At 49.4% G+C, this 21,544-nt stretch overlaps 1 protein-coding gene across 3 annotated transcripts in view; it reads left to right on the top strand.

Annotated features, from left to right (window-relative positions):
• The window catches only part of SOBP (sine oculis binding protein homolog), a 162,565-nt gene extending 147,070 nt beyond the window's left edge, over positions 1-15,495 (top strand). For all 3 annotated transcript variants that reach the window (XM_072831874.1, XM_072831872.1, XM_072831879.1), the window contains one exon: positions 13,514-15,495. In XM_072831874.1, the coding sequence (XP_072687975.1) occupies positions 13,514-13,649 (136 nt within the window). In that variant the 3' untranslated portion in view covers positions 13,650-15,495. The remainder of the gene's footprint in view (positions 1-13,513) is intronic.
• The last annotated feature ends 6,049 nt before the right edge of the window (positions 15,496-21,544 follow it).

Below are 21,544 nucleotides of genomic sequence, written 5' to 3'. Positions count from 1 at the left end.
GACTGGAGATTCTTAACCAACAGTACTTGGTTATGGGGTGTGCGGGAATTGGCCATATAATTCCTGATGTTCGAGTTTGGGCTGTGGGGGTGCGGGTAGCTGTCCAGTTCGGGTAGGGGTAATTCAAAGAGCCAGAGAGGAACCACCAGGTCCGCATCATGTACACGGGTGAGTGGGGGAGGACCTGCCCGAGCTTTCTGTGATCATTTCAGACTCGTACGGGAGACTTTTCTGGAATGCGCAGGGTCAAGATCTCGTTCAGTGCCGCTGGCTCTATTTTAACCCTTAAAATTGAGGGTGGACAGGGGTGGTTTCCATATGCAAGCATCTGGCTTTTGGATGTTATTTCAATCAGATTACGATGGACTAGGAAATGACGTACGTGACCGGGTATTTACTTCTTTCAGATGTAGCCATAACCCTCCATCTTTGTGGGGCTGGGACTCGGGTGAGGTGACACAGTGCTTAGTGTGCAAACTTTGCAGAACGGAGTCTCAGGGGCGTGCAGGTGCCATGCTCGTGCTAGCCATGCTCCAGGCCTTCCGGCTCATGTGGCAGCTCCCTTAAGCTGGTCTCCTGCTCCCTGAACTAGTCCATGGATGGCCTTCAGCTGCTCCCCACTGGGATTTCAAAGCAAGTTTTATATACCTGTGCACAAGGCATTTTCTTGGGAGGAGAGGTCTATAGATTTTGGCTTCAGAAGTTTGCCTGACATCTCTGAAGGATTATCTTATCACTAAGCCATATCTGAGCTGGAATTTTTCTTGTCGCTCGGAGGAAGCCGATTTAATGGTAAAGCTTCCCTTAAAACAGAATTCTTTTCAGCAGTATTTTCTGTGGACCCGATGTCTGCAGAACCACCGTCCACAGCTCCGTAATGTAGCACTTGCCTCAGAAGATGGCCTTAGTGACCAAAGGCAAAAGGCTGTATGGACTCTTCATATCCCATGAGCGCAAGAAAAGGTAAGCAAGAAAAGAAACAAGCTAGATGCTTCCCAGGCCCCTAGCTTTGGAAGTTTCTACTCCAGTGGGAGACATTGTCCTTCAGTGGAAAAGCTTCCACCCTGCTTTTGAGGCCAAGGGAGCAGGATGGCCAGCGCCCGGGAAGTGGACGGCTCAGTAGACACTAAGGCATTGATGTCACTGTGTCTGGAAGTGTTACCCATTTTACTCCTCGCTCCCTAGCTCCCTAACTCTATAGCTCCCTAACTCCCTAATTCCCTAACTCCCTAACTCCCTAGCTCCCTAGCTCCCTAGCTCCCTAGCATGCTTCTTCACCTGGACAGAGGGGAAAGCATTCCATCACCTATTAACAAACCATTGCTCAGAAAGGCACTGGAAAGAAATTCCCCGTCTGATTTCCAATGAATCCTCCCCTTGCCAGCCTGAGCTGCTGCCTGGGCATCATGGTTCAATCACTTACACCTACGTTGGTGCAGACAAGCCTTGAGGAGGGGCAGAGGTGTTTGAGGACCAAAATACACCACAGCCCGGGACACTTACCTCATGTAGCGAGACACCTCCACCCCAGCACGCTGCCTTCTCCAGCTTCTCTTGTGCCAAAGAGGTTGTGCCAAAGGGCCACAAAGGTGGCCGTTGTGTTTTCCTTCCTTCACCCTGCCCTGCACAGAACGATTTTGTATTCTTCGCTGCAGGTTTCCAGGGTAGCCCTTCACATATGAATGCGTGTTAAGGCGATGCATTCTGCACGTGTAAACTTTTGGTTTTTAAAGCCTCAAAAGCATAAAAGAAAGCCATTTTCAGAGAAACAACTCACTTAGCTTTGCAAAAGAGATGATGTGATGTGGGCCTCATTTAACAGGGTCCCATTCTCACGGCAAAGGGGTGGACGCCGTCTCAGACGCCAGCTCTGAATGTTAACTGGGTAGGCCTCTCCTCCAAATTTGTGGGTGTCCACAGCATGCTGCCTGACGGGGGGTGGAGTGGGGTTCCCGACTGAGACCGTGAGGCCGTCCGCAGAGAGGGGGAACCCATGCACAAGCACACACTCACGGACACCCACAGATTATTTCAAGGGTCATTTAAAAGATTCCAGTGACAATGACTTGGAGCAAAAGCAAACGACAATAACAACCAAAACTTGCAGTCAGCCTCTTGTGCTGTCGAGTGGCTCCTGAGTGCATGACACATTCTTAGGTTGGAAACCAGTCAGGTTGCTCCCCAGATCTTTGAACCCTTGGCTCTTGGTACTGAGCTACGGTGTCAGCAAAAGCATGTGCCAGCAGTTCAACCAAGCTGCCCCAATGCCCCCCCCCCACAACAGGGAGAGAGGGAACTGCCTTTCCCCATAGCTGCGGGGTCCAGACCGGGGCAAATGGGAGGTGCCTGGTGCTCCCCAGCCTCATTCCACCTGGCTCTTTGGCTGTGCTGCTGGATGTCTCATCATTTCTCCCTTTGAACCTCTGGTGTGTTGGGTCTCTTTGATAGCAAGCTGTGTTTTGTTCTGGGTAAAAAGGGAGGTAAGAATGTGATGGCATTTACAGAACAGGAGGGAGAGACACACTTTATGGACTCATTCGATATGAACCATTGACCTAACATCCCAAAAATGCAATTAAAAAGTATATCTCTCCCTCATTTGCATGGCTTATTTCCCCAGACATGTTTTTGGTATTGAAAATGAATGGTATTCCCATACAACATGTGTCTCAATTTGTAATGATATCCTCCTTGCAGCTGGCTGAGTTCTCGATGTGTTTCTAAAACGTTACTGTCTTAAATTTGAGCCAACCTACACTAACAAATTATCTAGAAGCAAAGTGGCTGAGCTGCATTTGGTGAGAGAAAGGGAAACCTTATATTTCATCCTTCAACTCTTGTTTTGGAGATTCAGACTGTAACATGATCTTCTTCTAAGGAAATCTACACACGCACACTTTAAAAATTGTGCAGATTGGGTGTTGTGGGAGCAAGAACGATCAGGTTTAAGTTTCTCTGCAAAGTTCTGCATCCCATCAGCAAGCCCTTTTGATATTTTAAACCCATATTTAGAGTAATTTCAAGATATTTGGAGCACATGTGGTTAAATGTAAAACTTTGTCATTATGATTTGTTAGATGCTTATACTTTAAATATTTATAAGCCATTTTTAAGTACTTTATCCAAAAGCTTTCTCCCACTGGAATACTATAATTGAGTGGTATCCGAGCATCATTATATAGAGAAGATACGGGGTGAAGTCACTGCAGCATGCATGCACGTTCTTCCTGCTTCTCTGGTTTTAATTCAAATGCTATTTTTAGTAGATTCCACTAATTTAAAAAAATGTATAAAAAATCATAAACAGGGTTGGTTGTCTAATTAAAAAAAAAAAAATTACCCAGTTCTCCCAAAGGTAAAGTGTTCAACTTGAATTGTTTGTTGTGTCTCACCTCCTTGTCTTATCCTAGGAATAATTAGTAAAAACTTCCCTGTAGAGGGTTGGGTCTGAATCCGTGTCCACATGAGTTTGAAGTGCCATATTGCTCCTCTGAAGTGTCTTAGGGGCAATTTGTTGGTGGTTAGATCGAACTCTTTATTATTCACCTTTAGCCATCTTGGAAACGAAGACCCAGGATCCCATCTTTATCAGAGGTAGCCTGTTTGTGCACTTCATATGAAAAAGAGGAAAGGAAAAAAAAGAAAAAAAAAAACCTTTTTCCACACTCAGAATCCATTTAAGCTTCAGAGGTTATAAATTTCAAACTGACCACAGGCCTCTGGGGCTCACACTCTTTTATGGCTGGCAAAACACAAGTCTCTGGTAAGAACGGGGAAAAGAAGGCTTAAAAAGCCTCATAAACTTGCCTGGACATCTAATAGCTCTCACCAAACAGCATTTTCATGAGTTAAGTGTAAATGAGTCAGAAACATATAGATTGAATTTCTTTTAAAATACACATGGGTTTAAAAATTAAGGCCAAAGTGCTTGGCAAAGTAAGTTTTGGTTTTAGCCAAACCCCAAATGTTTGAAAAAAAGTATTTCTACAATTTGCCAAACCAAAAAATACATTCAGGTCCCTCCATTCCTCTCATTTAATATGATGGCATCATAAACATGGGACTTAATGTCTATTTTCATATCCACCAAGGTTTGAGCAACATGAATCCCAAATCTTAATTGAAAAACTATGAAAAATTTTGGAAAAACATAATGGTTCTGCAAATGAAGATGAGGGGCCACCAGTTCAGAGTTCTGATTTTGACAGCACTCCTCACTGTCTGATCATCTGATCGACTTGTTCTTTGTCTCAGCTGTGTGCATGCACGTGTGTGTGTGTGTGTGTGTGTGTGTGGCCTATACATAATAATAATAGCTTTTTAAAAAGAATCTGTATTGGGAGTTCTTAATTTATACTTAATTCATATTTTACAATCCGCAAACTTAATAAATTCCCCATCATATCCAAACAGAGGGAGGCAGTCCCCTTTTACTTATTGATAGTTCAGAGATGATCTTCATTTGTTTTTCCTAGAGAACAAGACACATCCATTTCTTTTAAAACACATCCATTTTTAACTAATGATATCTAACATTGACTTGGTGCAGGTGTTGTCAAGAGATACAACGAAGGCAGGCAGGCAAGAAGGAAGGATACAAACAAACAAAATAATGGAAGAGGGAGTGGCAGGTGTCCTTGACTTGTTTTGAGGAGCTAATAACCTGCTGAGAGAGACAAGAAATAACCAAGGCAACTTCTCCAAGCAACACGCAGAACTACAAACCACTGTGGTATTGCAGACAGTATGCTTTGAGCGAGGGCAGGGGCCGGCGCGGGTCACTCCCTGGGGTCACCGAGTTTCTAGCTCAGGGCTGGCAGACTGGGCCTGCAGATATTTGCTGAATATATGAATGAGAAGAGTCCCAGGAGAGCAATAGCTAACGGAGTTACCCCGATGGGGTTCCATGAGACTTGAAGTCTGGGGAGGGGCGTGGCCTGGCCTTCAGGAGTGTAAGAGGAAGGAATGCAATAGGATGTCAAAGGCCCCAGAGGCAGAAGAGGGTGAGCTCCGTTGGGGATGAGCTCCCCTTTGCCCTGCCTGGAGCAATGCCCTCCTGCCAAGGGAGAGGAGCCCTGGAGGGCAGGTGAATGGGGGAGCCGGAGGGTGCCCGATTTGTACTCTACGCGTTAGGCGACGTCACCATGACCTCGAGCAGAGGAGTGACAGCATGAAATCTGTGTTCAAAGAAAATTACTTTAGCAGCTGTTCGCAGACTGAAAGGAAGCAAGAGAAAGACTGGCATCCCTAAAGCTGATGGCTGCATTCTGATGACAGGCTAATTACCAGTGGTGGCTTCTAAACATTGTGGGATGTTATCGCTACCATGTGAGGGGCGTAGGCCGCCGCACGTATGCACCAAGTGTGCACAGCATCGTAGTCGTGCAACGGGAGGAAGAACTCTGTGGCCAGTGTAGGCCTCGAGGCTTCCCAGCCCATGGTGGAAGGAAACCTCACGACCGACAGACCAGGTCAAAGTCCAGTCGAGGGTGCTGGCTGGACCCCAGATTGCTGCAGAAACAGGGCCTCGGCCCTCCTGATGGGCCAGCCGGCCAGGTGTGGTGCGGGCTGTTGGGCCCTCAGGCAAGCAGTGCTCTCCCGGCAGAGGACCTCCGTGCCGATGAGCACAGAACTTGTACAGTGGCCACAGTGACACCCAAATGCTCTGGTCCTGGACTAAAGAGCAGCCATGACGCTTAGGGGGCTGACTCTACCTCAGACACCTTCTGAGATTTCCATAGCAGCCGAATCCCATCCTCCCAGGGCCTGCAGGTGCTGTCAAGGGAGTGGGATGACCTTTGGAGATGTGCTCTTATCTTTTTCTACTTCCCACACCGTAGATCTTCTGAAGCTCCCACATGCAGTGACAGTGGGCTCCCAGTGGTGAAGGAAGGCAGTGGAATGGTTTCCTGGAAAAGAACATGTGCTCTGGAGTTGGGCCTGCCTGGGTCCAGATCCCAGCAGAGCCGTTCAGTAGGTGAGGAAGGACGTGCCTTGTCTCCTCTAGGTCACCAGTAGCAAGAACATTGCTGTGAGGGACAGGTAAGAAAACGTGGACAGTGGAACACGTCCCAGGTGCCCTACCGCTGGCAGCCACTGTCCCTACTAGAAAGGCTGCAAGGCCTGGGAGAAGACGACACGGGGCTGGAGTGAGACCTGCTCCAATTGGAAAACTGGCTGTATCTCTTACTGGCTGTGAGGGTTTGGATAAGCTTTATAATCTCTTTGTACCGACATTCTGGTTAAATAATTGTGTCAGCTAATAATTATTGAGCACACTCTATAGGAGGGCAGTGTTCAAATGTTACATGCCCACAGCAACTCTCTGGGTTACCATTACTGCATCCATTTTACAGATGAAGTAACTGAGGCACAGAGAGGCCAAGTCTCCCACTCGGTGTCATCGGTCAGTGAGCGACAATGCGGGGATTTGACTGGCAGCCTGGCTCCAGAGTCCCCAGGCAAAATGAGCAGGTCTCGTATGCCAGGAAAATGAAGGTAAAAGCCCCGACCGCAGAGAGTCATCAGGCTCCAGGGTAGATAACCTAGGTTAAAATGCCCAGGAAGTACCTGGCGTACAGTAGGTGCTTGTCATGGGGGCCCCTGCAGCCCCGAACTCGCTTCCCTTGGATGTGTAATGGAAGGTGTAATGAAACGCTTCCATGCTGCCAACCTTGGAGGTTGTTAGGGAAACCATTCCAGAAACTCTAAGATGTCTGGTTCTACTTTTACAAGTAGAGACTGGGACAAACAGAGCAAAGGCTCAAGGTCAGAGTGGCATAGCCAGGATTAGAACCTGAGTCCTCATCTGCCTTTCCTCTCAGTGGGACACCAGATATGACCAAAGCTGCTTGAGTTACACACCCCTTGCCAAGAACCAGAGGCATATTTTTGCCACCCATGGTATTGCTTCCTCCCGTTGGGCAGCTGATCGCAGAGAGGAAGTAAGTCGAACCTCAACATCTGGGGTCGGGAGGGTGAAGGGTTGCAGAGAAGCAATTATTAACCACATTCTCCATCTCCTTGGCTCTGGGGTGGGGGGGCCGGGGTGGACGGTGGGGTGCTGGGGAGTCAGTGTGCTTGCTCTTAGATTGTGTGGTGAAGTTAGTTTCCTTGAACATGAAGTGTGTCTCTCTTCTCTCTCTCTCTGGATATATATCTATATATCTATGTATCTATATATCTGTATCTATATATCATCTATATCTATATCTCTATATATCTCCATCTCCCTCCTCTACTAATGGACTGGCTGTAAAGAAGAGATAAAATGCCAGAGAAACCACCTTTCCAGATCCCACCTAAAATCCTAAAATGTACTGTTGCCCATAAACCATAGCTACTTGCCACATAAAGCTGCTTTTTGCTCTTGGATCTTTTTCTTCTTTTTAATCTAGAATGCCTACGTTCAGATAGTATAGATATAGAGAGGTAACAAACTCAGTCTTAACACAATAAACATCTATTTGTTTTTTGTTCAAGGCGGAATTTTTAGAAGACACGTGAACCAGCATTAGCTAGTTTGTGTATTAGACAAAACTTGAATGAAAATGTAATTATAATCCTTTATCAAGTAACTCCTCAGAGTTCTTGTTTCTAAAGCAAAGGACCTGGACCAGGTATGCCTCTGGGGCCCTTTAAGGCTCTGACACTGCGACCTCTGCTTGTTGGGAAGGAAGGGGGGGCAATGAAACCAGGACTGGGGGAACCACTCCCTGGATGGGAATGTGGGATTTGGGGTCAAAGGAGCTGGACTCAAGCCACTCTGCCTCTAGCTAGTGACCTTGGCCAAGTAAGCTTCTTAACCTTCCTAGGAAAGTTTCCTCATCTGTAAAATGGGGACATTAATAAATACCTACATAGCATTGTTGTTTCAATGAAAAAAGTGTATACGTGAAATAAGTATATAAAATATGCTTGTTTTCAAGTGGAATAAGTATGCAAAAGTGCCTCGTGCAATATTTCATATAAAGTAGGTGCTCACTAAAAATTCGACTCCTTTCTTTGGGGGCAAAAAAAATGCAGCTTTCCCAAACCATAATGGCAATGTGTTCAGTCTGAAAAGGCAGGGGCACAGAGCTCTCACCTCATCTTCAAAATTTCCTGCAGAACATTAGCTCTATTAGTAAGTCTCCTTTATTTTATTTTTCTCTTTTTTGGATGGATGTAGCCACCAGCTCCAGCGGGTTAGTGAACATGTGCTCATGAATCCCTGCATGCTTTTAGGAAAGGGCCAGACAGGGTCATTTGTTTTGCTCAAACTCCCAGGTTCCAGAAAGATTTGAGGTATTTAAAGAAGATGTTGAGAAGGACTTGTATGAGTGCACACAATGGGGTTCCGTGGTTGAGGGCTCTTTGTCTCCTAGTACCTCTTAGAGGTCAGCGAGAAACGGCGGTGACCGCTTATGAGAATAAACAGGCCTCTGTACCCATTTAATTCATAGAAGCAGCCAGGCAAAGAAAACCAAACTTTTAATTTGTAAAACAAAGAATTAAGGATGGAGTTATCCTAGTGGGTGGTCTTATATGGTTGTGATTTTTATAGATTAAAGAGTAAAATAGGAGATATTGCTAAAAGAAACAATTATAAAAAAAGAAAAGGAAGGCCTTAGGTTTGGCCTAATTTATTATTTTTTTTCTGTTAAACATACACGGGCCTTGGCTTATCGGCGCTGTGGGGAGGTAGCACGGTGGTGATGAGGTTGTGGTTCAGACCAGAGCTCAGCGAGCTGTCACCCTTGGCTCCCACCCCCCTCTCCCCACCACTGGTTATTTCCCATAACAGTCACGCTAGGAAGGAGAAGGGATGTTTTTCACCAACTAATGAGCTGTCAGAAGAGAGGTGCCATCTACTTCATAAATGAAAACCGTTTCCAATCGTGGCAAAAGCCATTTCCAAACTTTCACGAAGCAATGATTGATGATGGGGGAGAGAAGGAACCGGTTTTTGGCAAAACCTCACCAAGCTGTAGCCTCTTCTGGGAAGGGCCTGCCGTGGAGACCACTATCTGGCATCACGCTTGGGTTTATCAGCTCACGCAGGTGACTCTGCTCATTGACCGCAGGGCTCTACTCTTGTGAGTGTCCCAGAATAGCTGCAGCTACCTGAGAGCAGTTCAGTCCTCAGGGACTCATTATTGTCCCAGATAAACAGCGTGGCCGAAGCCAGCACGTAATGGCTGTATTTAACTGTGCTAAGTGATGGGCTGACGTGCCCGAGTGAGCCGCATCACTGCGGGGCTGGGGTAAATGGACAAGGGCCAGCCGGCTCAGCAGTGGGCATTTCTTGCACATTGTAGAGTTGATGCCACAGGATTTTAGGCTCTGGGAATAAATATGACAGACTTGGGGAGCTTGCCTTCTAAACAGGTAAGACAGGACAGGCGTACAGGATTTTGATGATGCTAATTACAAAGGTATCTAAGGAAGGAAAGAAGAATAAGTCTTGAAAATGGGTAAGTCGAGGCAGGCTTCCTGGCAGATGTGGACTCTTGTACCAGCTTACAAATGTTGGGATGTAGAATAGGACAAACATTTTTCTCTGGACACATAATTACTTTTGGGAGTGGTTGTGTAGAAATTATAAAATCTCCTTTTAAATGCAGCCAGCATAAGTCTTAGGCTGGACAGGCCAAAGGAGAAAAGGTGAGAATGGTTATATTTTGACAGTAGCAATATTGAAGACATTTATTAGTATCCAGGCACATTGTTTTTTCCTCTGTAGTTCTCTGAAAATTCTTGTGTGGGGGCGGGGGATGAGTGACTCAATCACATTCTTAGCAATGCTTTCCTGATGTCAAAAAGGAAAAGGGGGCCACCTGAGGGGCTCAGTTAAGCATCCAACTCTTGATCTCAGCTCAGGCCATGATCTCAGGGTTGTGAGTTCAAGGCTTACACTGGGCCCCACACTGGGTGTGGAACCTACTAAGAAGAAAGAAAAAAAAGAAAAAGGAAGAAAGAAAGAAAAATATGCCAGGCAGGCGGAGGCTCAGTCACTTGGTTATGCATTGCTAAGGAAGATACTTCATTCTTCTGACCTGAAGGGACTGGGGGGCGGGGGTGGTTGGAATCCAGAAGGCACCTGGCCATACAAGCCTGCTGGAGACCACACATCATGCAGCCGGCCTTCAAACCCGGTACATGCATGGTATGCGGGATGGGTTGTGTGCGTGTGATATTCCTTGCAACAGGACCCTGGGTACTAATACAAAATACAACCATTTACAAAATACAACCCTGGGTTGTCCTGCCTTCAGATGAACCCCTGACTCACAGGAAAACCCATATGTGAGGCACAAGTACAGCCACTTCCTTAGACTTCCCTGCAGTAAGGGACACTCCAAAATCCTCTGCCAGAGAGCTGTGTGTGTGTGTGTGTGTGTGTGTGTGTGTGTGTGTGTGATTAATAGAAGTCTCTGAAACTTTGGGCTTGGGGGTTCAGAAATTACTAGTTCTCCTTACGCGCTGTTAACAGATTAATAGTCAACTGCTCAAGTTTATAATCCCCTATAATTGACATTGGCTTTGATCCGAAGATCCTACAGTCACAGAACTTGATAGATAGAGGATATAATAAAAAAATCTCACAGAGGCGCCCATTGCACAGAAGAGGAATCAAGGCTTGGGGAGGCCAAGGAAGGGGACGCCCTGGACGGGGATGGGTGTCTGTGTCTCACTTATCATAGTAATTTCCCCTTTGCTCAAATCAAGAAATTTAAACTGGATTTTCCATAAGATCCCTCTGCTTGGCAAGGGCAAAGGTAGGAACTAGCCCAGGCTCTGGAGCTTCCTCATGATCACTTTCTAAGACTGCAAGCTCGCTTCCTCCCCGCTCTTGAGTTTCATAGTTTGCATACCAGTCACTTCTGGGAGGTGAAGCCCAAAGCTTGGTTGTCCATTTCCATTTGATTCTCGGGTCCCCAAGAAGGAGGCTGCCCTGCACCAACCAGAGGAGCCACAGGAACAGATGAGGATGACCTCGGTACCACCCCCTCCTCAAATGTCACCAGCAGAGAGAGACTTGCACTGCCACCATCTGGCCTTTGTGGGTGTCCCAGACGTGGCAAGTACGTGGTGGAGGGAAGGAAAGAGCACAAATTGTCTACTTTGCCGTTCTCTTAAAATAAGCTCGGTGTGAGGAGCTTTCAGAGCAGCAGGAATGGGGTTGCAAAAAATAGAGTGTGGTGCAGCTGCACCCTTTAGAACTTGGGGGGAAAACACATATTATTTACCAGACAATAATAGATACCAGAGAATAATAATGATTATTATAGTGTTTGGGATGGCAAACGCTGTAGTTAAGGTTGCAGAATGGCTCTCATTATAATCCCGTTTTCCCAGTCCCTTATGAAAGCCTTGAAATTTTCTCCAAGTAGGCTGATGCTGCCCATGTTTGGCCTTTGTCCAAAGGTGATTTGAATATAAAGAAACTCATTGGAGAAAGATTCCTCTTTTTGAGGTCATGATCACATTAAAGAAAAAAAAAAAGCCACATCCTTCAAAAAAGCAATCACGACATTCTCAAGTAAGTCCTTCAAAATGGTGGTGTTTCCCAGTCCCTGGAAGAAAGCATTAAAACACTTTTTAAAAAAAATTCCCTTTTCCTTTTTAAAGAAAGGATTTGGAGCCCCCCCCCCCCCCCCCCCCGCCCCGACTATAAGATTTGGTCACTCTTGGGCCCAAGCCCAGAGGTGGGGACGGTTTTCCTCCCTGCACAGCAAGTTCCAGGCTATGCTCCCTAAATGGAAAAGAAACTGCCCCAGAAGAAGCTGCACTTGTGTCTTTGGATCCAGTCGTGATTTCTGAGGCTCCTTTCCAAATCTTTATGACCTCTCATTTGATGGCAGCTCTTGGCATTCTTATTTCTGTGTCCCTTCTTGCCATTGTCTCACTCTCAAAAAAAAAAAAAAAAAAAAAAAGCAAAGAAGAGAAGGAAGGAAAGAAACGAGACAGAGAGAGACAAGAAAGAAAGAAAAATGAGCTCCTTTTTCAGAGATAAATATCCACATTTCCAAATCTGACCATGCCAAATGAAAAGGTTTCCATGGCCTTGTAATTCCACCCCCATTGCATACTTGTGGTGTTTTGCATTTTCACTTTGGTTATTTAATATACATATTAAATACACACGGATCTGGTGATTTAATGTGATTTGGGGAACTCAGGCATTTCCTGTCATGCACATTCAGATTTTCAAACCTTGTTTTTGGCCGATCATTATTATCGTTACCATTAACACCAGGACTTGGATAGCGGGGCCTAAAGCGCAAGCTTGTACTTAGTCCTCCCAGTGGGCACTTTGACCTCCTCATACTTTGCTAACTTCATGCTACAGACACCCTGAGCAAGGCTGCGGGTCTCTTTGTGGCCTCTCTTTCTTCATCTATAAAATGCAGCAATTATACTATCTCTGGGGTCCCTTCAAGTTTTAAATTCTATCACCTCTCAGAAATTACGTGTTCGTTGTTCTAGGAATAATCTCAACCGTTGTAAAGATGTTTACGAGTCCTCTGTCACCACCTCATGTTAGTCAGATTTTACCCATTGACATTTCTGGCGTCCTCACGTATCTGCAGGAAAAAAAAATTATTATTATTATTTTTTTTTTTTAAAGGTACAGTTTTGAGGGGAGGGGACAGGGGCTGCTTGACCCTCATCCCCTCGGCAAATGCGTGTCGAGCTGAACCAGGGCCTGGGTGTGGAGATGCGGGCAGGACAGACGCGGCCCCAAACCTCAGAGACGTCACAGTTGGCCGGCCCTCGTCTCGGGGCTGTTTACTAGGAGTCCCTGAGTGTCCCCAGCAGGTTCTGTTTCAAACCTTTCACTTGGTAGCAAGTGAAATAAGCCGGTAGGGATGGAGAGGCCGAGCCTGAGGAACATCTGTGGTAAAAGCCGGGGTGGGCCTTCTCCAGAAACCGGCCTTCCTCGGTGAACCGCCCCGCTCGGGCCCTCTGCCCTGGGATCCCAGGCCTGGGGGCTTGTGGGTTCCGGCCTGGCCGTGCAGGGCCCCGCGGAGAGCGGCCTTCCTCCGGGCTCCTGGGCCTCTGCAGGAGGCCTCCGAGGAGACAGCGCTTCCTGCGCTGCAAAGCCCATCCCTGGGCTTCGCCCCTTCACAGCAGCAGCCCCCAGAGCCCCTACAGTGGAGCACAGGGGTGAGGTCTGGAGGCCCAGGGCCCCCCACCGCGGTGGCCAGGCCTGGCTTTGGGGGTGACCTTGGGCGGGAAGGCGAGGGCAAAGGTCGCCGGGCGGCAGGGGCTGCTGCTGTGGTGTCCGGGTGAGGTCAGGGCGCCCCCAGGAGCCGCCACCCCAGGCTGGCAGGGCCCACCCTGGGCAGAACCGGGGTTGAAGGCCCGTCCCAATCTGCGGCGCTGCTCTGGCTCCGGGGACTGGTGGCCGCTCGGGCCTGAGTGGGCCGCTGGGTCCCGCCTGGGTTCTCCCCGTCGGGGTCGGGGTGTGGTGTGGCCCAGGGGATTCTGACGGGCCCCCCTTCTTCTCCCTCTTCTCTCCCCCCAGGAACGCGCACTCACAGGGTACCTCGCGTGGAGAGAGGGCGAGAGCAAACCGCGTCCCGCCACCCAGTGACACCAGCTGTCAGCTCCCCACCCCTCGGGCTAGAACTCAGACAAATAAAGGCGCTTCCTGTCGTTGAGCAGCTGAGGAAGCGGCCTCCCTCGGCGGCCTCCAGCCCAGAGCGGCCCGGCCCGGCCCGGCTCGGACCCACCCCGCGGCCCGGCCTCCTGGCGGCCACCGGCTCCGCTTCTCCCCAGAGGAACTTAGGGATTTCGCCCCTGGTTTTGGGAAATCAAAACACCGACAAGCCACAAGGACCAACGTAGGTAAATGTCCCCGCTCCGTCTTCGAGGCTCAGAGGGTGAGGCTGGAAGACGATACGAATTTGAAAACACAAATCTTTTTTTAGTCATTAAAAAAAAAAAAAAAACTGCTGTGGTTTTGCTGCTACACTAAGAATCGTGATTTGCATTGTATGGTTTTGGACCTATACTGTTCACGTTTTGAAGGCGGAGAGGGATCGCGCTGGAGCCCCAACCCCTCCAGATTCATCTCTGTCCCGCCCAGGATGCACTTTTAAATGAAGAGTTAGAATATTTTATTGGCTAATATACTTTTTCTTGTTATTTTTACAAAGGCCACCTTTATCCTTTTTAATGCCATATTTTCAGTGTTACACTTTTATGGCTTTTAATTTTTCGATTTGACAGATGTAAGAAGCAGCATGAATAGTTTATACTGTGGTTTTTCAGAGACTGAATGCCAAGAGAACTCGGTAAATGTTTATTCTTCTCAGCTTTCTCTTTAAATTCTCCTAAATAGCGCCCCATTTGGGAACACAGCAAGAGTGTTGAACTGAAGACCAAAATGCCCTCAAGGTGTAAAATAATCCGAGGGGGAATATTTGCTGGGCGTCACGAAAGACTTGGATGAAATTTCAACCCTGATGGTTTTCGGTGATCCAGGAAGTCAGTGAAGCAATCTCTCTATACGCAGAGTCCTTTCATGATAATTAGAATGGTATGGACGAACCAGTGAAAACAAGAGGGAAAGTGAGAAAGATCACCCATGATTCTGTTTCACTGTTTGCTTTCTCCTGTCATGGTTAAGAGAAATGTGCAATTCAATCCTCAATCAGTGGGTGGAGGATAACAGGGTAGATTTTCTTGTGTGCACTTGTACAGTTGTAGCTGCGAGTCCAGAAGTCCTCTAGAGCATGTGTACTGACACTGAGTTGGTGAGACAGTCGTGGAGTATCCCATTCTGATGAGTACAGAGAAAAAAAAAAAAAAAAAAAAGAGAAAAAATAAGGGAAAAAAAATCAAAAAAAAGAAGAAAACTAAAAAAAAAAAAAATCAAATCACCTTGTGATTCAGTGTATCTGTTTACTAACTCAGATAAAGAAGCAATTGCTCCCTGTTGAGGGGTCCAGGTGCCCCCCCCACCCCGCCCACACAGGCCGCCGAGCCGGCGGGGAGGCAGGAGGGGTGGCAGGCGGTGGGCGGGCGAGGCCGGGACCGTGTCGCGCCGGCCTTGACGCACCCCGGGGCGCGTGGATGCCGTGTACATACTGTATTTCTATATTCTCCTTTGTACAGAGTCACTTAACAAGTCAAGCTACTGTTTTACAGGTGCTCCTTATTTATTAGAGCTGTGAGAGCTTGGGGGACACACCTGGCGAGCGAGCTCGCTTTTTAAAAATGAAATTGGGGGGCAGGGGAAGGGAGGTGGGAGGGAGAGGGAAGCTCGAAAGCCCAGGGAGAGATTTATAAAAGAGAACAAAAGGAAAAACTTCCAGCAACAAATTAAACAAACCAACCAACCCCAACACCAAGCCCACCCCCACCCCCCATCCCTGCCCCGCAGGAAGCACAGCCCCTCCTCTGGGTGCTCACTCCCCTGCGGGGCTCCCGACATTCTCCTCTCTCCCTGACTGGTGTCAGCTTCATCAAACAAAAATAAATCTCTAAGAAAAAAAAAATGCACTTACATGTGCTTATTTTGCTTTTCTCATTATTATGACTATTGTTGTTTTCCTTGTTACAGAGGGTGCTCATTTCTTTCCTCCAGGGAAACAATTTAAAAAAAAATAAAGGTAGGAAGTTTTAAAAGATGCTGAGATATAGGGGTGACGCTGGCTTTCCCCACCTGCTGCGTGTCATGCTCGTGTACAAAGAGCCCACTGGCCTGTTCGAGGGTCTGCTTCCAGTGCAGACCCTTTGCTGACAACTGGAAGGTACATGTGCAGTGAGGTCCTGGACCTGCCGACTGTGTGGCCCTCCCACCCGTCCTCCCGGTCCTGATCAGGGTTTGGGGTGGGGGGTGGGGTTTGACTCCAAGGAACACCATCCAGTGGTTACAAACCTCCCCTCTGGGGTTCATTCCCACCAGGACACCATCTCAACCCCCCCACCCTGGGTTGTTTTGACTTTTTATGAATGGATGGGTCCGTCTGGCTTCTGCTGGGTAAGTGAATCAAACATCAGAACACTTCTAAGGGGGATATAGCACATTAGTACCTAGTTCTGGCCCAGCTCAACCCGTCTCATCCTCTGAAGCCTGGAAGGGTGAATTGACGTGCCGAGTCCCACACGGAGTGTGGTTGAACTTATCAAAAGATGTAGGCACTCTCCGCAGTTTCTTCTGAGAGACCTTCCTGGGAGTGGATTCTAGAAACAGTTTCTTTCTTTCGTGGAAACGGGGAGTCTCGCAGGCCCCTGGTGTGGGGTTGTGTGGATGACGACAGCTCGGTCAGAGCTCGGCCAGAGCTCCGTAGGCCCGGCTGAGGACGGGCCGGGGGACCAGGACACCCCGCTGTGGTTGTCTGGTGCAGAGTCCCAGATAGCCTTACTCATCCGGACGTGGCCCTAGACACAGTCGCCCAGGATGCTGATTTTGCTTTTGTCGTAATCCCAGATTGTTGAGCAAACATTTTGACCCTTCTGGAAACAAAAGATACCTTTGTTCCGACAAGAAAGAATTTCCTGGCATCTCATTAGACATAAGCACACCTTTTCCCTTCCTTTCCTTCTCCTAATCTCGGTGTTCCCTGGATACAAAATCCTCTTGGCCTATCGACACCGTGTCTAAAGAGAAATAGCAATCGTAACGCCAACAATTGTTAGCACGTGTTGAGCGTATGTACATTGGCCTCATTTGATCCTCGGAGTAAGCCTATGAGTGAAGGTCCTATTATTTTCCCTTTGTTATAAAAGAAGAAGCAGAAGCTCAGTGAGTTTAGTAATTGCCCAAGATCACCCAGCCAGTGAGTTGCAGAATGGGATTCAAAGCCACGAGGTTTGGTGCCAGAGCCCAGGCCGCGCATTCCATCTGGAGAGAAACTGATGACATCTTCACGAAGAGTCATTTTGACTTCCTGTCAGTTTGGCAGTGATTCCGTTTTGTTCCCAAGTGGCCCTCACTTTAAACGAAGCAGGGGGGTCGAGCGTTCACGGTTCCTGCCCACCACACCTTATTGGGCGTGGGGAAGCGCTGAGGCCAGTCTGCTTTCTGAGAAACGAGTCAGGCAGTGTCTTCCTTGTTGGTTATCAAAGCCCCCCTGAACTCAGGACCCCATGTCTGCTGCTAAGGGAAGACAGGAAGAAGAAAAAGGCTCGCAGCGCTTGCCCTAGTGGCTTATAGGTAATGGGAAGATGGGGCTGTAGGAAAGACGGACCACTTCTTGGTCTCACCAGGAATCTCTTTGGATGTTTCCCAAGGTTTAGGTAATTGCACACCGAGAGCCTAGATTCACAGCTTGGCAAAGGTACCCTCCCCACGCACTGTAGGTGTCCCCTTGACACTAGAAGGGCAGCATGAGCCATAAGCAGCCCTATAGGTCACACTGCCTACATGACCTGGCCGAAGGCCAGAGCCCAGGCCCAGGCCCAGGTACAAAGGCAGGCAAGACTGATCCTGCCTCCTACCCCTCCTTGGCTTCTCCTCCACCCCAGGAGCCAGAGTCCCAGCTTCCGTGACTTCCGTGACAGGGCCTCGCCCTGGGACATGTCACACCCTGCTCACAAGTCCTTAGTGGTTCCCTGTGCCTCATCTTCTCCTTGACATCAGGACTCAGCCCACGGCATGGGTGATGCTCTCCAGGGGAGCCTGCGGAACCACTCGTTCCCCTCCCCTGCCGCACCCTGCTCCATCCCAGTGCACCTCACACCCTGCCTGTCCAGCTGCTCACCTCTCTGTGCCCCTTGCTAGTCTGCAAGGTCCTGGAGGGTGGAGATCCTGTCTTATCTGCCTTGGATCCCCTAGGCCCAGCACCTGGGAACCCCTGAGCATGATAACGGTTATTAATGCAGTCAACAAGCCACCCCTTCAAAGCTGAGTTTACATACCACCCCTCCGTGAGGCCAAGCCTGATCCCCTGTGGCCCAAGTCACCGCTCCTCCCTTGGGCTCGCATGTGCTCTTGCCTAAATGGGAGAGGCCACTTCTCATACCGCCCTTCCCGTGTCCTCTGGGCTCCTCGCACGTAGGCCACCGTGGCCCTCCTAACTTTGCGTCATTGCAGAACTGTTGTCCACCCTTGGAAGAGAAAACATGGGCTGAGCTGAGGCATTGGTCCAGCCCCCCGATGGAAGAGGGCAGTACCGCCCTGATGACCGGAGCTGTGGTGCAGCCAACACGGGAAGACAGCAGAGCGCTGTCCTGTTTCTGGCGCTCACGGGAGGGAGGCACCTGTGTCACCCAGGCTTCAGCCCGTGGGGCGGCACCCTCTGGGCTGCTTCCGAGGGCAGGGAGCCGCACAAGAGAATAAGGCCCCATCACTGTCCTGGGGCTTCTGTGCTGTGCAGGGCTTTAGGGTCAAGGAACCATGACACTTTTTTTTAAAACCCAAGAGAACCTTGGAGATGAGATAACCCCCAAGTGCGACCCTTGGACTCTCTTATAGATGGGAAGTTAGGCCTCAATGCCCAGAAAGGGCCTCTTAGTCCATCCTGCTGACTGTGGCTGGAATGAACAGCTGCCACCAGCGTGTGTGACCCTTCCAGGGAAGGGGGCCCTCTGCTGAGACAGGTGTCCTCTGTGCAGGGCCCCGGGATGGGCTTTCCACACAGTCACTTAGTTGATTTTCACAACAGCCTCCGTTATTACCGTTCTTGTTTCGTATCCAAAGCAACAGGGGCATGAAGATGGGGGGCAGGGTGCGGCCAGGCAGGGCTCACAGTGGGAGGCAGGGCCCAGCCTGGGCTCCAGGGGCCAACCCCCCCATTGCCGTGTCCGTGGACACCCCAGGACACCCCGTGGCTCAGGCCGCAGGGCAGACTTCAGGTCATTCATTGACTTGGGCCTGCACCAGGACATTGACACAGCCTTGACCTTTGTACCGGGAGAGGGGAAGAAATTGCCTCCTAATTTCCTGACACGTGGTTTGGAACAACATCAAACATGCAACTGTCAATGTATCTGTAGGTGAAGTTTGAGGGAGATGGGGGCGAAGGGGTGCTGTTCCAGCAGCGCAGAGAGAGGAAGGGGGGAGAGGGCCCCTCTGGCCGCTATGGCCAAGGTCTAGGGCAGGGAGGAGGGGACGCGGGCCAGGGCCCTTCCCTTCCCACGCTGCTGGTGCCCCGAGCTGTGAGCTGGGCTCCCTCCCCTGCCGCTCGTTTCCAGGGGCCAAGGGGCGCCCCACAAGCAGGGCTGGAGCTACCACGGGGGGTGGAAGCCAGGCCTGCGGTCACTTTCGGACCGGGCCACTGGATCCCCGTCCACCGAGCGACTGAATCGACGGACAGAAACACCGACGGCCTCCACGTGCCAGACGCCGCGATGGGGCAGTCGTCAGGCTCTCAGGCGCCGGGCACCGAGCCACATGCTGCGGGTGGAACCCTCGTTTCTGGGGAAGGAAGACACGGGCCAGGAAGCCGAAGGGCTCGGCTTGGCTCCCTGCGCTTAGGAACGTAGCAGAGCCCAGACCTGGACCCTCTGCCCCCACGTGGCCGCTCCTTTGACGCCCCCACAGCTGCAGAAACACGGGCGGCAACTCAGGCCGCAACTCAGTCCGGATGGGAGTCAGCCAACGGGACACGTGCCTGGTGATGTCATCGCAGACCTCTGGGAGCGAACAGTGCCCATTCCTCACCCGTTCCTCACATGCGGGGTGGGCCCGACCCGAGGGCCACTGTGATCTTAATGGACGTGTATCCAGTGCGTACCAAATGCCATTTAGTTGCATCATTTTACGTATGTATGCATGTAGGTATTTATTTCTTTGATGGATGCCTCCCAACCACCCTGTGAGAAGGGTCCTGTTATCATTCCCATTTTATAGACGAGGAAACCGAGCACGCGGGGGCTACGTAGGTGCGAAGCCTGAGTTTGGCCCACATTCAACCAGCACACTCGCACTTTTTAGCCTCCCTCTTGTGGATGGATAGAGGCCCGCGTGCGTGACTAGAGGGGCATTTAATTGAGGTACGCGGGGGCCCAATCTCACACCAGTCCCTTTCCCTTATGTCAGCTCATCTTTTCGATCAACCCCTGGAGTGTGGTAGAGGAGCACAACAGTGGCTCCCGTCTCTTGAGTTTCCGGAAAAAGTCAGCTGCCCACATCTCCTTTACCTCACGTCTGGTAGATTCCTGTTGCAGTGAGAGCTCTTCTTTACGAACGCTGCCGGCCTCGTCATGGGGCACAGGAGTGCTCACGGGGATTCACGCCACGGGCCTTGAACCGTACTTACTTCCACTCCTCTGCTTTGCTCCAGCAGCAGGCACTGGGGCTAATTTATCTTTGCCTTCCCCACGTGCACCCAGCACTCAGCACTCGTCCAGCGTTGAAGGACTGAGTGTTCGGAGTGTAGCTCGTGGCTGCTGTGCCTTCCATCCACTGTGGGGGTGGGATTAGTGGAGTCCCTCAGGTCTCCTCTGTACCCGCTGTGTCCCCTTTCCCGTTTCCAGCTCTGGACTCCCCTCCAGAGCTTTGGCAGGTGAGGCTGCTGGGAAGCCCCGGTGCCTGAGCAGCAGGTGAGGAGCCACCACCTCCCCAACCGGGTGGGCCAGGCCCCTCGGGAAGAACACTGGCAGGGGAGCACACAGTCAAGACCTCAACCTGGTCTTGAGGACAAGAAAAGCCCTCCGTCCTTCCCCCTCTGCTATGTCTCATGCAGGGAGGTCACATTCCATCTTATGTGGAATATTTAAATATTCCACATAAGATACTTTCTGATATTTGAAACACTCGACAAAAGATTTGTGTCCTAAAGGCACGTGTGAGGGCCACCTGGGTGGTGCAGTCGGTTGAGCATCAGACTCTCGGTTTTGGCTCAGGTCATGATCCCAGGGTCGTGAGATTGAGTCCTGTGTGGGCTCAGTGCAGAGCCTGCTTGAAATTCTCTCTCTCTCTGTCTCCTTCATCCCTCCCCCCTCGCCACGCTCTCTCTCAAATAAATAAATCTTAAAAAAAAAAAGGCACATGTGAGCGAGTGAGCTCTGAAGGCGTGCCCTTCGACCTGGTAATGAAAGGGAAGGTGGCTCCTGAAGCATATTTAGCCAGAACCTTTAGACTGTGTGGTAATTCCACACACACATACCCCCCTTTCTTTCTAGGTTTATTTACAAAAAAGGCAAAAATGATCACAAAATAAAGATGATAAAACAACCGTAGGTAGAAAGTAAGAAGAGCTTTATGAAGCAACAGCACTCTTTTGATTTCACCCGCCCCCAGCACCCCAAACCCCACCCTGCACCATGAACTTCCCCTTCCCGGCCTTACCATTTGGTTCAGCGTCTCCTTCACATACAGTAGCTGGATTATGGCTCAGGCCCAAAGGCCAGGAAGGTAATAAGATACTTTTATACTTATTGATTCTTTAAAAAAAAAAAAAAAGTTTGTTTTCATGAAACTTTAATTCATTTCTTCTTCTTCTTCTTCTTCTTCTTCTTTTTTTTTTTTTTTTTTTTAGCTTTTTAGCCTAACTGCTACACATTTTATCCCTGTTCTTTGTGAAATGCTAATCCAGCCCGGGGTTTTCGTTTTCCGGGTGTAACTTTTCAGAAATTGTATATCTGCATAGCAACCCAGCAAGGG

This window comes from Canis lupus, chromosome 7 (assembly GCF_048164855.1).
Source record: "Canis lupus baileyi chromosome 7, mCanLup2.hap1, whole genome shotgun sequence".
Taxonomy (NCBI): domain Eukaryota; kingdom Metazoa; phylum Chordata; class Mammalia; order Carnivora; family Canidae; genus Canis; species Canis lupus.
The sequence above is the reverse complement of the archived record's forward strand: the minus strand, read 5'-3'. Positions and strand labels throughout refer to the sequence as shown.